Here is a 13,469-nt window from a genome sequence, read left to right as displayed (position 1 = left end):
TCGGTTTGGAATTTCTCTGTGCTGAGACGTTTTTCTGACCCGTGACATTTGCAGAAATCGCTATATATGGTAAAATCTTACCCAAAGTTATTTGTGTGAATCTGACATTTTATTTGTTGTTTGATTTGTTGTCCAAAAGAGGTACAACCAATGTACGACACGAAGACAGAAAACGCTCTTTTGTTGTTTGTTTTAACCAGCACAAGTCGCGACACAAACCTGTCGCCTCATCCCAAGTAAAAAGTGCTTTACTTTTTACTTTTATGATTCGTGGCATTGTGCCTTTAACTCGGAAAAAATGTTTTGAGTGTGTGCAAAGAGTCCTGTTTCCCACAAACGTTCACAAAAAGATGGATTTTCCGAAAAACTACCGCATTTTTCGGAGTATAAGTCGCTCCGAAGTATAAGTCGCACCTGCCGAAAATGCACAATTAAGAAGGGTAAAAACATATAAGTCTCACTGGAGTATAAGTCGCATTTTTGGGGGAAATGTATTTTAATAAAACCCAACACCAAGAATAGACATTTGAAAGGCAATTTAAAATAAATAAAGAATAGTGGACAACAGGCTGAATAAGTGTACGTTATATGAGGCATAAATAACCAACTGAGAAGGTGCCTGGTATGTTAACCTAACATATTATGGTAAGAGTCATTCAAATAACTATAACATATAGAACATGCTATATGTTTACCAAACAATCTGTCACTCCTAATCGCTAAATCCCATGAAATCTTATACGTCTAGTCTCTTATGTGAATGAGCTAAATAATATTATTTGATATTTTACGGTAACATGTTAATAATTTCACACATAAGTCGCTCCTGAGTATAAGTCGCAAACTATGAAAAAACTGCGACTTATAGTCCGTAAAATTCGGGGCGGCATAGCTCGGTTGGTAGAGTGGCCGTGCCAGCAACTTGAGGGTTGCAGGTTCGATTCCCGCTTCCGCCATCCTAGTCACTGCCGTCGTGTCCTTGGGCAAGACACTTTACCCACCTGCTCCCAGTGCCAGCCACACTGGTTTAAATGTAACTTAGATATTGGGTTTCACTATGTAAAGCGCTTTGAGTCACTAGAGAAAAGCGCTATACAAATATAATTCACTTCACTTCACAACGGAGGAGACAATGAAACAGTAATAATCATAGTAGGTTAGAAATGTGTGAATGATATGTTAGCATTGTTAGCTTGTTGTGTAGCTAACCTAGCTTTCTAATGTAAAACAATGGTCTGCGGCAAAATAAAGAATAATTTTCCTAAAATCTACTTTTAATTGGATTGATGCCTACTTTAGGGACGCCGTGGCGCATTGGTTCAATCCCCACCTAGTACCAATCCTCGTCACGTCCGTTGTGTCCTGAGCAAGACACTTCACCCTTGCTCCTGATGGGTGCTGGTTGGCGCCTTGCATGGCAGCTCCCTCCATCAGTGTGTGAATGTGTGTGTGAATGGGTAAATGTGGAAGTAGTGTCAAAGCGCTTTGAGTACCTTGAAGGTAGAAAAGCGCTATACAAGTACAGCCCATTTATTTATTTACTGTGTTTGGCAATGGACCAGTTAGCAATATAATTTGTTATTACGTTTCTCATTGTTTACAAGTGTTGAGGTGGAGGTATTTGGGCTGATAAAAAATAGACCAGTACAAACGTGCAGGCGCACAGCATGGATTGATTGATTGAAACTTTTATTAGTAGATTGCACAGTGCAGTACATATTCCCTACAATTGACCACTAAATGGTAACATCCGGATACGTTTTTCAACTTGTTTAAGTCGGGGTTCACCTAAATCAATTCATTGCAATCGCTTCCCAGTAATAGTTCACAAACCTTCGCAACAACAAGTAATAGAAAAAACTTGGAATTATTCCACTAGGTCTGTGGTTCTCAACCTATTTCAGTGATGTACCCCCTGTGAACATTTTTTTAATTCAAATACCTCCTAATCAGAGCAAAGCATTTTTGGTTGAAAAAAAGAGATGATTGTATGACAGTGCAAAATATTGCTCATTTGTAGTGGTCTTTCTTGAACTATTTGGGAAAAAAGATACAAAAATAACCAAAAACTTGTTGAAAAATAAACAAGTGATTGAATTATAAATAAAGATTTCTACACATAGAAGTAATCATCAACTTAAAGTGCCCTCTTTGAGGATTGTAATAGTGATCCATCTGGATTCATCAACTTAATTCTAAACATTTCTTCACAAAAAAAGAAATATTTAACATCAATATTTATGGAACATGTCCACAAAAAATCTTGCTGTCAACACTGAATATTGCATTGTTGTATTTTCTTTTCACAATTTATGAACGTACAATAATTTTTTGTTGAAGTATTATTCAATAAAATATATTTATGAAGGCTTTTTAAATTATTGCTATTTTTAGAATGTTTTTATAAAATCTCACGTACCCCTTGGCATACCTTCAAGTACCCCCAGGGGTACGCGTACCCCCATTTGAGAACCACTGCACTAAGTCACCAACAGGACATTTAGTTAACGCGATTGCTCCTCTGCCAGGGATGCAGAGAAATGTGGGTCACATTTTAGTTTTGCTTATAATTCCATCCATTTTCTACCGCTTATTCCCTTTCGGGGTCGCGGGGGGCGCTGGCGCCTATCTCAGCTACAATCGGGCAGAAGGCAGGGTACACCCTGGACAAGTCGCCACCTCATCGCAGGGCCAACACAGATAGACAGACAACATTCACACTCACATTCACACACTAGGGCCAATTTAGTGTTGCCAATCAACCTATCCCCAGGTGCATGTCTTTGGAAGTGGGAGGAAGCCGGAGTACCCGGAGGGAACCCACGCATTCACAGGGAGAACATGCAAACTCCACACAGAAAGATCCCGGGCCTGAATTTGAACCCAGGACTGCAGGAACTTCGTATTGTGAGGCAGACACACTAACCCCTCTGCCACTGTGAAGCTTATAATTGAAATAGTAAAATGATAAATAAATAAAACAGTGTCCTCAGGCCCGCACACATAATGTACAGCGACATGTACTTTTACCTTTCAATGAAATTACCTTTTTTTTTTCCAATATATTTTCAGACTCATCTTTGTCTTATATTTTCCTGATATAAATAAATAGGAAGACTATCATGTCAAAAACAAAGCACACTTGTTCACTGAACACATTTTTTCACATTTAGGCAATTAATCAAGACAAGTCAAAAGAAAACTCAATTAATTATTGAGATTGCTTCTCCCATGAGCTGATGATTGAAAGCTAGTGAGGACGCTTTTGTTTGTAGCCCTATTAATAACCATTTTGGTTGTCATTGATTTAATGTCACAAGCATCAATTCTTGAAACTCTGTATGTCTTAGCCTTCTTAGTGGCCTTGTTGTATCGTATTTTTCTGCTGCTTTGTGCTGCAGGTGCGGAACAGTCCCGTGAGGTGAGGGCAGGGACCTCGGTCTTTACGATAGACGACCTGACACCAGATGAGGCTGTGGTGTTTGGCGTGGCGGCCCTGTTCAATGACGGTCGTGTTGGGGAGGCGGTCAAGCTCTCCTCCCGGACCAACCCGCACACTGGAACCGTTTCTGACCTTCGCATCGTTGACGTCACATCTGGCAGGATACGGATAGCATGGTCACCTACTTCCAGGGCAACTGGCTATAAGATAAGATGGCGCCGTGATGACGATGGTAAACCAAACGCAACATGCTCACCTCCTAAAATGACAATCTCTTCATTTCTGTTGTGCTCTTGTTGCAGGAGTGGAGGCAACTCAGAATGTAGCCGCTGATGTCGCTTCCTTCACCATTGATGGACTAAGGTCCGATTCTTCCTACAGCGTCTTTGTGTCTGCTCTGAGTGGCTCCCGAGAAGGAAGTCCTGCCTCCATGAATGTCAGAACAGGTACTACAAACCTACAAACCCCGTTTCCATATGAGTTGGGAAATTTTGTTATATGTAAATATAAACGGAATACATCCATCCATCCATTTTCTACCGCTTATTCCCTTTTGGGGTCGCGGGGGGCGCTGGCGCCTATCTCAGCTACAATCGGGCGGAAGGTGGGGTACACCCTGGACAAGTCGCCACCTCATCGCAGGGCTAACACAGATAGACAGACAACATTCACACTCACATTCACACACTAGGGCCAATTTAGTGTTGCCAATCAACCTATCCCCAGGTGCATGTCTTTGGAAGTGGGAGGAAGCCGGAGTACCCGGAGGGAACCCACGCATTCACGGGGAGAACATGCAAACTCCACACAGAAAGATCCCGAGCCTGGATTTGAACCCAGGACTGCAGGAACTTCGTATTGTGAGGCAGATGCACTAACCCCTCTGCCACCGTGAAGCCCTAAACGGAATACAATGATTTGCAAATCCTTTTCAACCCATATTCAATTGAATGCACTACAAAGACAAGATAATTGATGTTCAAACTCATAAACTTTTTTGTTTTTTGCAAATAATACATGTGCCAAAGTAGTTGGGAAAGGGCATGTTCACCCCAGTGTTACATCACCTTTTCTTTTAACAACACTCAATATTATGGACTGTAAAAGTTGAAATCCCTACATTTCTTGCAATTGCACTTTGAGGAACGTTGTTCTTATAGTAAGGGAAGCGTCTGAAACTCTGGGAACTAAATCGTTACCAAGAAATCTATTCACCCAAGGGTTTCTATAGGTGTCTAATTAAACTGTTTGACTATTTGCTCACGCAGTTGTGGACAAAGGGGTGTACCTCGCCCAATCCTTTCTTGGGAAGCTGTTTCTATACCCAATCATGGCGCCCACCTGTTCCCAATTAGCCTGCACACCTATGGGATGTTCCACATAAGTGTTTGATGAGCATTCCTCAACTTTATCAGTATTTATTGCCACCTTTCCCAACTTCTTTGTCACGTGTTGCTGGACTCAAATTCTAATGTTAATGATTATTTGCAAAAAAAAAGTTTATCAGTTTGAACATCAAATATGTTGTCTTTGTAGCATATTGAACTGGATATGGGTTGAAAAGGATTTGCAAATCATGCATGCTTTGTTTCTTTGGTTTGTCAGACAGACATTGAAAGTAGGATCTATCACATGCCTGCGTTTCACCAATCAAATGCAGTCACAGGTGACGTTTGACTTCGTTTCACCAATCAAACAGAGCCAGGCGGTCACATGATTAACTGCACACATTTTTTTTTATTAACCTTTATTTATAAATTTCATAGGCTCACTCAATCTCAGTAAATAACTTAAATTTGGAACACAGCATCATCGTTTTCACAGCTTTTAGGTTGTTAGAGGTAGAGTGTTTTAATGCAAAGTTCTAAATCTTTTTTAAAGGCACAAAAAACAGGTTGGGTATTGACAAACTTACATTTATGAATATAAAACTTAGCCAATAGTATAATGAGGTTACAAAGGTAAAATTAATTTTGTAATTTTTTTTCAATACAGTGTAAAACCAAATATATATTATTTTATGTATATTATTGTTTTAGTTGCTTAAGAGATATTCCTGGCTCTGAATTTGTTCACGCACCTGACCTTGGTTGCGGCGTTGCTCCCGGCGGCCCCGCCACGCTTCCTCGCCGCCATCTTGGGCCGGGCTCCGGCGTGCCCTACCTCGCTGTCGAACTGCCGGCCCTGCCTCTCCCCATCTGTATTTTCAATGGAACATTTACAATGTTGACGTTGTTAACTTGAGTCAAATTGCAGTCTATAGGTATCTCAACCAAATAAAATAGCCATGAGGTCGGTAAGCACAAACAAAATTATTCCGTACATTAGGCACACCGGGTTATAAGGCGCACTGTCAAGTTTTGAGAAAATTAAAGGATTTTAAGTGTTCCTTATTGTCCGAAAAATACGGTACACTAAATCTATGCTGTCATCCAAGCTATACATTGACTAATTTAAATGATCAGTAAATTCTATAGCTTATCTTCGGTACGTGGCTGTGGGTGTGTTCACATATATGAGATATTTTGGGTGTTTTTTGATTGACTTTTTCCTTTAGGAACAACAGAACAATTACAGTCCGTGGTCGGGACAGTGTCGTCGGTCCAAGTCCAGGAGAACCCAGGAGAGTTTGTTAGAATTACCTGGGTTGGTGTACCAGGAGCAACAGCCTACCGGGTGTCATGGAGGAGAGCAAATGGTTGGTCTTTAGATCCCAATTAAATATAGTTTCAAGTTTTCCTCTACAGTTGTTTGAACCTCAGTGACGAATGGCGCCTGCTGTTTAGCCTCTAACCAGGTGATTGTTTGGCCATATGGCGCTGCAGGTGGTGAAGAAGTGAGTCAGTTGGTGGCAGGAACCGTGACCGCTGTGAATTTAGACCAACTGGACCCCGGTACCCAGTATGAGGTTAAGGTCATGGCTTTAGTCCAGAACCGGGAAGGAACGCCAGTGTCTGTCCGTGTCACCACACGTAAGTCCTGTTTAAACTGTAGTCGCCAATTGTGGTCTTTGTCTGTTTGAATGTGTTGAACCTCTGCACGAAGCTGGCGGACTCACGACCACACCTTTACGAGTGGCGGAGATAACCCAGGATTCTGTGCGGCTTGGCTGGATTTCCTTACCGGGCGCAACAGGATACATTCTGCGCTGGAGGCAGGAAACGGGTAAAACATGTTCTTTTTTTTTTTCATCATTGCTGATTCTTTCTTGAAGAGTCACACTGATTGTAAGTAACTTCACATCCCTTAGACCGCGGTCCAGGATCGTCGGTCCAGCTGCCCGCTTCAGCCAGCTACTACCAGGTGACCGGGCTTCGTCTGGGTCATCAATACCGGTTTACCATACAGCCCACTTTCCAAAGCGGACTGGGAAGAGAGAGTTTTGCCACTGAACGCACCGGTAAGACTTGGATCCGACTGGTTCTTATACCAAACCGAGATCACAACATTATGAAAGAAGAGACAATCTTGCTTCAGTATGGTTCCATTTTCACCAGCAAGTACAGCTTGGTACTAAAATTCATTGATTGCTCGTCAGAAAATCATCACTTCTTTGAGAGAACAAAAAAGCTTGATATCTTTCAGAATTCTTGATAAAGAGTTTTTGCTGATAGACTGATACTGTATCTCGGGTTTCATCAGTATTTCGTTCTAAAAGACGAAAACTGAATGGTACCTTCCGCCATAAGTAATAATGTAAATCCATATTTCCCCAAAACAAATTTAATAAAAAACTACAAAAGTGTACAGAGAGCACAGTCTTAAAGACTGATTTAGATCACCCCCGAAACATAATCACTTGTTCCTTATCCCTATTTCTGACATTTCCTGAAAGTTCAATCAAAATGTCCCCACATATTTTGGAGTTATTGGTAGCAGAATAAAATAAACAGCATTAATTTGTGTCTGTGGGTGGAGGTGGGATGTCAGTGTGCGAGCATACTGTACGCACACTCACAAAAAAGTTAAGGTTCGTAGCATAAACGTAAAGTAACATCAGGAAATATTCCAGATCAACCCCAAAATCTAACTGTTCTAAAAGTTTCATGAAAGTCCACCAATGACTTTTTGAGTTGTATTGAAACTAATTAATTACCAATTAATTAATTACTATGGTTATTAATATTTATTCACTGTTCTGTTACAGAGAACAAGGAAATGGGATAAAATTGCTTTGGTATGACAAGGGGTAGAATTTAATAAGCTCAGCTTCTTCCTACTCCTTTTCAGACGTGCTGTAATGAAACAACTGGAAATATGTGATGCATTACATTGCATTGTATGCATGTTCAAAATAAAGTGAAGTGATTTATATTTATATAGCGCTTTTCTCTAGTGACTCAAAGCGCTTTACATAGTGAAACCCAATATCTAAGTTACAGTTAAACCAGTGTGGGTGGCACTGGGGTAAAGTGTCTTGCCCAAGGACACAACGGCAGTGACTAGGATGGCGGAAGCGGTAATCGAACCTGGAACCCTCAAGTTGCTGGCACGGCCACTCTACCGTCTGAGCTATACCGCCCTGAACTGAATCAATCAATCAATCAATCAATGTTTATTTATATAGCCCTAAATCACAAATGTCTCAAAGGACTGCACAAACCATTACGACTACGACATCCTCGGAAGAACCCACAAAAGGGCAAAGAAAATTCACATCCAGTGGGACGCCAGTGACAATGCTGACTATGAGAAACCTTGGAGAGGACCTCAGATGTGGGCAACCCCCCCCTCTAGGGGACCTAAAGCAATGGATGTCGAGCGGGTCTAACATGATACTGTGAAAGTTCAATCCATAGTGGCTCCAACACAGCCGCGAGAGTTCAGTTCAAAGCAGATCCAAGACAGCAGCGAGAGTCCCGTCCTCAGGAAACCATCCCAAGCGGAGGCGGTTCAGCAGCGTAGAGATGTCCCCAACCGATACGCAGGCGAGCGGTCCATCCTGGGTCCCGACGAGCGGTCCATCCTGGGTCTCGACTCTGGACAGCCAGTACTTCATCCATGGTCATCGGACCGGACCCCCTCCACAAGGGAGGGGGGGACATAGGAGAAAAAAGACAGCCAGAGGTTATAATTATAGTTGTACCTGCAAAAAACAATGTGAACTACATAATTACAATTGAAATGGATAAATGAGCAACTAACAAATGACTTTACCTTTATCAATGACTGATGTTGGCCACGATGGCGATGAGGTGAGATGGGGGAGGGGAGAGCCAGGAATGCGTAGAAATCCAAGAAATAACATGTAGCAAAGTACACCGTGGTGTACTGTGTACTTTGCTACATGTTGGTTCTTAAAATCAATAGTGTTTCTCACTTTCTTTATCAGCGTTTTGGCACTGGCACCATTCTTTGGCGCCATCATGGCAATAGTACGCCATTAGAAATAAAAAGCACAGAAATTGAGTCACCATCGCATGGGATTCCTTGTTTGGGCACTCGATTCCACGGAATGATGCATGGTAGTTTGATCCTACAATAACCAGATTTTATTGATCTATTATTTATCTATACATACTATTGCGCAATATGTAGTATTTATCACAATTTGTTTTGTTTTCATTACGTTTGACTTCTGTTACTGTATGTAAAATCCTGCACTTTTTCCATCGTGGGATAAATAAGGCAAGGCAATAATTTGGCAAAGTTTGGCGTACGAAGACAGAGGTACTACCGTATACTAGGGTTGTCTCGATACCAATATTTTGGTACCAGTACCAAAATGTATTTCGCTCCTTTTCAACACTTTTCCAAATAAAGGAGACCACAAAAAATGGCATTATAGGCTTTATTTTCCCAAAAAATCTTAGGGTACCTTAAACATCCTTTTCTTATAACAAGTTTGTCTTAAAATAAAACAGTGGACATACTAGACAACTTGTCTTTTAGGTAGTAAGTGAGCAAACAATGGCTCCTATTGTTTCTGCTGACATCGTGTGTCTTTTTCCATTCTATTATTTTGTCAACATTATGAAGGACAAGCTGTAAAAAAATATTGTTAATCAACTTGATCATTTACTGTTACTGCGATGAGGTGGCGACTTGTCCAGGGTGTACCCCGCCTTCCGCCCGATTGTAGCTGAGATAGGCGCCAGCGCCCCCCGCGACCCCAAAAGGGAATAAGCGGTAGAAATGGAAGGATGGATGGCATTTACTGTTAATATCTGCTTACTTCCTCTTTTAACATGTTCTATCTACACTGCTTTTAAAATGTAATAATCACTTATTCTTCTGTTCTTTGGATACTTTACATTAGTTTTGGCTGATACCACAAATTTAGGTATCGATCCGATACCAAGTGGTTACAGGGTCACACATATGAATAAAAAAAAAGAAGAAAAAATATTTTGTGGCAATAAAAAATAGTGATGTAATCATAGTAGTATCGACTAGATACGCTATTGTACTTGGTATCATTACAGTGGATGTTAGGTGTAGATCCACCCATGGCATTTGTCTACATTGTGACGCCGGTGATCTACGGTGTGTAGTGAAGCATGTTTAGCTATTCCTCGTCCTGCAGGGATGATATTTGTAAAAAACTAACTTTATTTGTTGCCATTTAGGCGAAAATTAGTGGTTTAGAAGTAACTAAAACATTTCCGATTGTAGATTGGCATAGCTCGGTTGGTAGAGTGGCCGTGCCAGCAACTTGAGGGTTGCAGGTTCGATTCCCGCTTGTGCCACCCTAGTCACTGCCGTTGTGTCCTTGGGCAAGACACTTTACCCACCTGCTCCCAGTGCCACCCACACTGGTTTAAATGTAACTAAGATATTGGGTGTCACTATGTAAAGCGCTTTGAGTAACTAGAGAAAAGCGCTATATAAATATAATTCACTTCACTTCACAATTAGCCGCTAACTAACTAGCCATGTTTTAAATCACCTCTTCCGGTGGGCGTTTCAGTCTTATAGCTTCACCTTTATCTTTAGTTTTTAGGCCAAAAGGGGTCCATTCTCCCTTTTCTGTCTACACACTGTCTGCTTGTAAGTACTCTGCGAGTGTGCGTTGCCGAACATGCTCCTCTGCTTGTAAAACCAGCAATGTCACGACATGACGACGACGTGCCGTCATGCCTGTAAAAAAAAAAAAATATGGCAAACCGGTACCTTTCAAACAGAGAATAGTACTGTTTTTGATTCATTAATACCGGGATACTATACTAGTACAACCCTACCTAATGTGGCCAGTGAGTGCATTTATATGGAAATATTTCTGTCCACAGTGTGTGTGGGTGGACGTCTGGATGTGGTCTTTCTTGTCCCGGCATCCACTGATCGGGTGAACCTTGCCAGACCTTTGCGGGCTCTTCTCACAAGTGCAGCTGGGTCATTCAGCACGATCGGAGCCCGTGACTCACAGGTACAAAAGACCCTAACCCTGACAACACAGGCAGATGTTGATGTTTTGCTTTTCTGCTTATGTTAGGTGGGGGTTGTTCCGTACGGTTATAGACCCAAAATATGGTTCCCGCTTAATCGTCACAGCAGGTCCGACACACTGCTTCAAGAAATTCAGTCCATACCCTTTGATGAAAGCCCCGGAAATAACATTGGTCAGTTTTGAACATTTTCTGGAACATGTTCTTGGTGTTGGATGTGGTAGAACTTGGTTGCGCTCTACTCCCCTCTGCAGGCCAGGCGGTGACTTACGCCACACAATATCTCCTGACCACCCCAGCTGGACGGAGGCCAACGGTACCTGGGGTCGTTGTAATCGTTGCTGATAAAAAATCTACAGACAACCTCACGCATGCAGCCAACAGCCTCCGGGCATCAGGTGAGAATTAATCTGTCGGACTACACTTACTTAAATAAAAGTGTGGCACGCATGCTACTTTGCACTCCAAATCATTATTCAAGTAAAACAACGACGTTAAGAGTTTCCCTTAGATTGCCAAGATACCTGTGGCGGTGGGGGCGTGGTCAAAATGACGTCATCGCATTGTTTCCTACGATGCATATATTTTCTTTAAAAAGGCGAAATCATGTAAACAAATCTGGTGTTATTATTTATAGTAATAGCATATATTTTTCTTACATAATATTGTTTTGCTCTAATATTGAACCACGTAGTTTAGTCCTTTTTTGAAGGGACAATGCACAGAAACATTAAGCTCAAAGACAGATATGTTCTGTACCAGATTATCATACTTGCCAACCCTCCCGGATTTTCCGGGTGACTCGCGAAATTCAGCGCCTCTCCCGAAAACCTCCCGGGACAAATTTTCTCCCGAAAATCTCCTGAAATTCAGGCGGAGCTAGAGGCCACGCCCCCTCCAGCTCCTTGCGGACCTGAGTGAGGACAGCCTGTTTTCACGTCCGCTTCCCCACGATACAAACAGCGTGTCTGCCCAATGACGTTATAACTGTAGAATGATCGAGGGCGAGTTCTTGGTTTCTTATGTGGGTTTATTGTTAGGCAGTTTCATTAACGTCCTCCCAACGCGGTAACAACACACAACAACAGCAGTCACGTTTTCGTCTACCGTAAAGCAGTTGGTTTGCCGTAAACAGCAATGTTGTGACACTCTTAAACAGGACAATACTTCCATCTACTGTACATGCACTACAACACTTCCAGGCAACTTCAACCCTTTACTAATATCCTCCTCCATTCACATCCCATCTCCCCGGATTGTAAATAACCTAATGTAAAAAATCGAACGTATTTCTAATAAAAATACTTGTTCTTATGCTATCTGAACTCACTATGTTCTCTGCTGGCTGTACATATCCTACTAAGTGAGACCTACACTGTTTCAATGTCCATTTCTCTGTTGATGACTGAAGTACTGATATCAACCAAAGCTCCTCATCCCACCCCCCGGATTGTAAATAATGTAAATAATTCAATGTATATACTATGATGATTAACTTGTGTGATGACTGTAATATGGTGATAGTATATATTTGTACCATGAATTGATTAACGTGGACCCCGACTTAAACAAGATGAAAAACTTATTCGGGTGTTACCATTTAGTGGTCAATTGTACGGAATATGTACTGAACTGTGCAATCTACTAATAAAGGTTTCAATCAATCATGCATACTGTATGTGACAATAACATCTACGGCTTTTAGAGAGTGCAGTAAACAACCGCGCACACAACAGCTGTAAATATACTCCTACCCTCTTAACCACGCCCCCGCCCCACCCCTGACCCCTACCTCCCGAAATCGGAGGTCTCACGGGTGGCAAGTATGCAGATTATAGCTAAATTCCATCTGCAGTCACATGCTACGTAAATTAAAGGGATACAAAAATCATGCAATAAAATTATGACAATAAAATCATACCATAGCATGTAATCAAATCAAAGAAAAGTCATAAAATGCCCTTTCATGTACAAAGTTTTTTTTGGAATTGAGCCCCTTGTCATAGAATTGTCAAAAAGTTAAAAAGAACATTGGACTTTGTGTTCTGTTTGTGTTCTTCCGAATGCTGCCATACAGTATGTCTTGTTTTCTTGTAAAAAACAACAACTAATTTGTAAGGTGTACCGCCACCATCAAATACCTGAAGGGGAAACCCAGAAGTTGACTTTTCACATTTCGGAAATGAGAGCTTTTCTCCAATTATCGCAGGCTTCTAATTATCGCACTTTACAGCAGTTATTTGAGGATTTATGGTAGTTTCCATTCTTTATCTACTTTGGGGTTTGCAGGTGTTATGGTGTTGGCAGTCAGTATAGATCAGGCGGATGCGGAGGAATTACGGCGGGCCGTGACAGACGGCAGCGCCCAAAACATCCTGTTTGCACGCGATGCCGCCCAGTTGGAAACTATCTATACTGATCTGGCAAATTTGCTCTGTGGCTATGCGAGACTCCCAGAGGTGAGAGGTTGTCTTAGTTCATCATAGTTGTGTTTGTTTTATCTCAGCTCTTCACAATCCGCATGTTTTTGTGTGTAGGAAAAGCCAGGTACGGAACGGTGTACCACTCAGTGTCCTCAGGTGAGTCATCTGTTAGTTTGACACTTTATTACCCCATTTGTCATTACGATCACGAGGTGGGAT

At 41.7% G+C, this 13,469-nt stretch overlaps 1 protein-coding gene across 1 annotated transcript in view; it reads left to right on the top strand.

Annotated features, from left to right (window-relative positions):
- Window positions 1-13,469, top strand: part of col7a1 (collagen, type VII, alpha 1) — a 196,503-nt gene that overhangs the window by 64,752 nt on the left and 118,282 nt on the right. Inside the window, exons 17-27 of the mRNA XM_061889781.1 lie at window positions 3,402-3,674; window positions 3,745-3,888; window positions 6,000-6,140; window positions 6,268-6,414; window positions 6,488-6,607; window positions 6,693-6,842; window positions 10,672-10,808; window positions 10,875-11,001; window positions 11,082-11,225; window positions 13,117-13,286; window positions 13,365-13,406. Coding sequence (XP_061745765.1) covers window positions 3,402-3,674; window positions 3,745-3,888; window positions 6,000-6,140; window positions 6,268-6,414; window positions 6,488-6,607; window positions 6,693-6,842; window positions 10,672-10,808; window positions 10,875-11,001; window positions 11,082-11,225; window positions 13,117-13,286; window positions 13,365-13,406 — 1,595 coding nt within the window. The remainder of the gene's footprint in view (window positions 1-3,401; window positions 3,675-3,744; window positions 3,889-5,999; window positions 6,141-6,267; window positions 6,415-6,487; window positions 6,608-6,692; window positions 6,843-10,671; window positions 10,809-10,874; window positions 11,002-11,081; window positions 11,226-13,116; window positions 13,287-13,364; window positions 13,407-13,469) is intronic.

Source organism: Nerophis ophidion, linkage group LG02 (assembly GCF_033978795.1).
Source record: "Nerophis ophidion isolate RoL-2023_Sa linkage group LG02, RoL_Noph_v1.0, whole genome shotgun sequence".
Taxonomy (NCBI): Eukaryota; Metazoa; Chordata; class Actinopteri; order Syngnathiformes; family Syngnathidae; genus Nerophis; species Nerophis ophidion.
The sequence above is the reverse complement of the archived record's forward strand: the minus strand, read 5'-3'. Positions and strand labels throughout refer to the sequence as shown.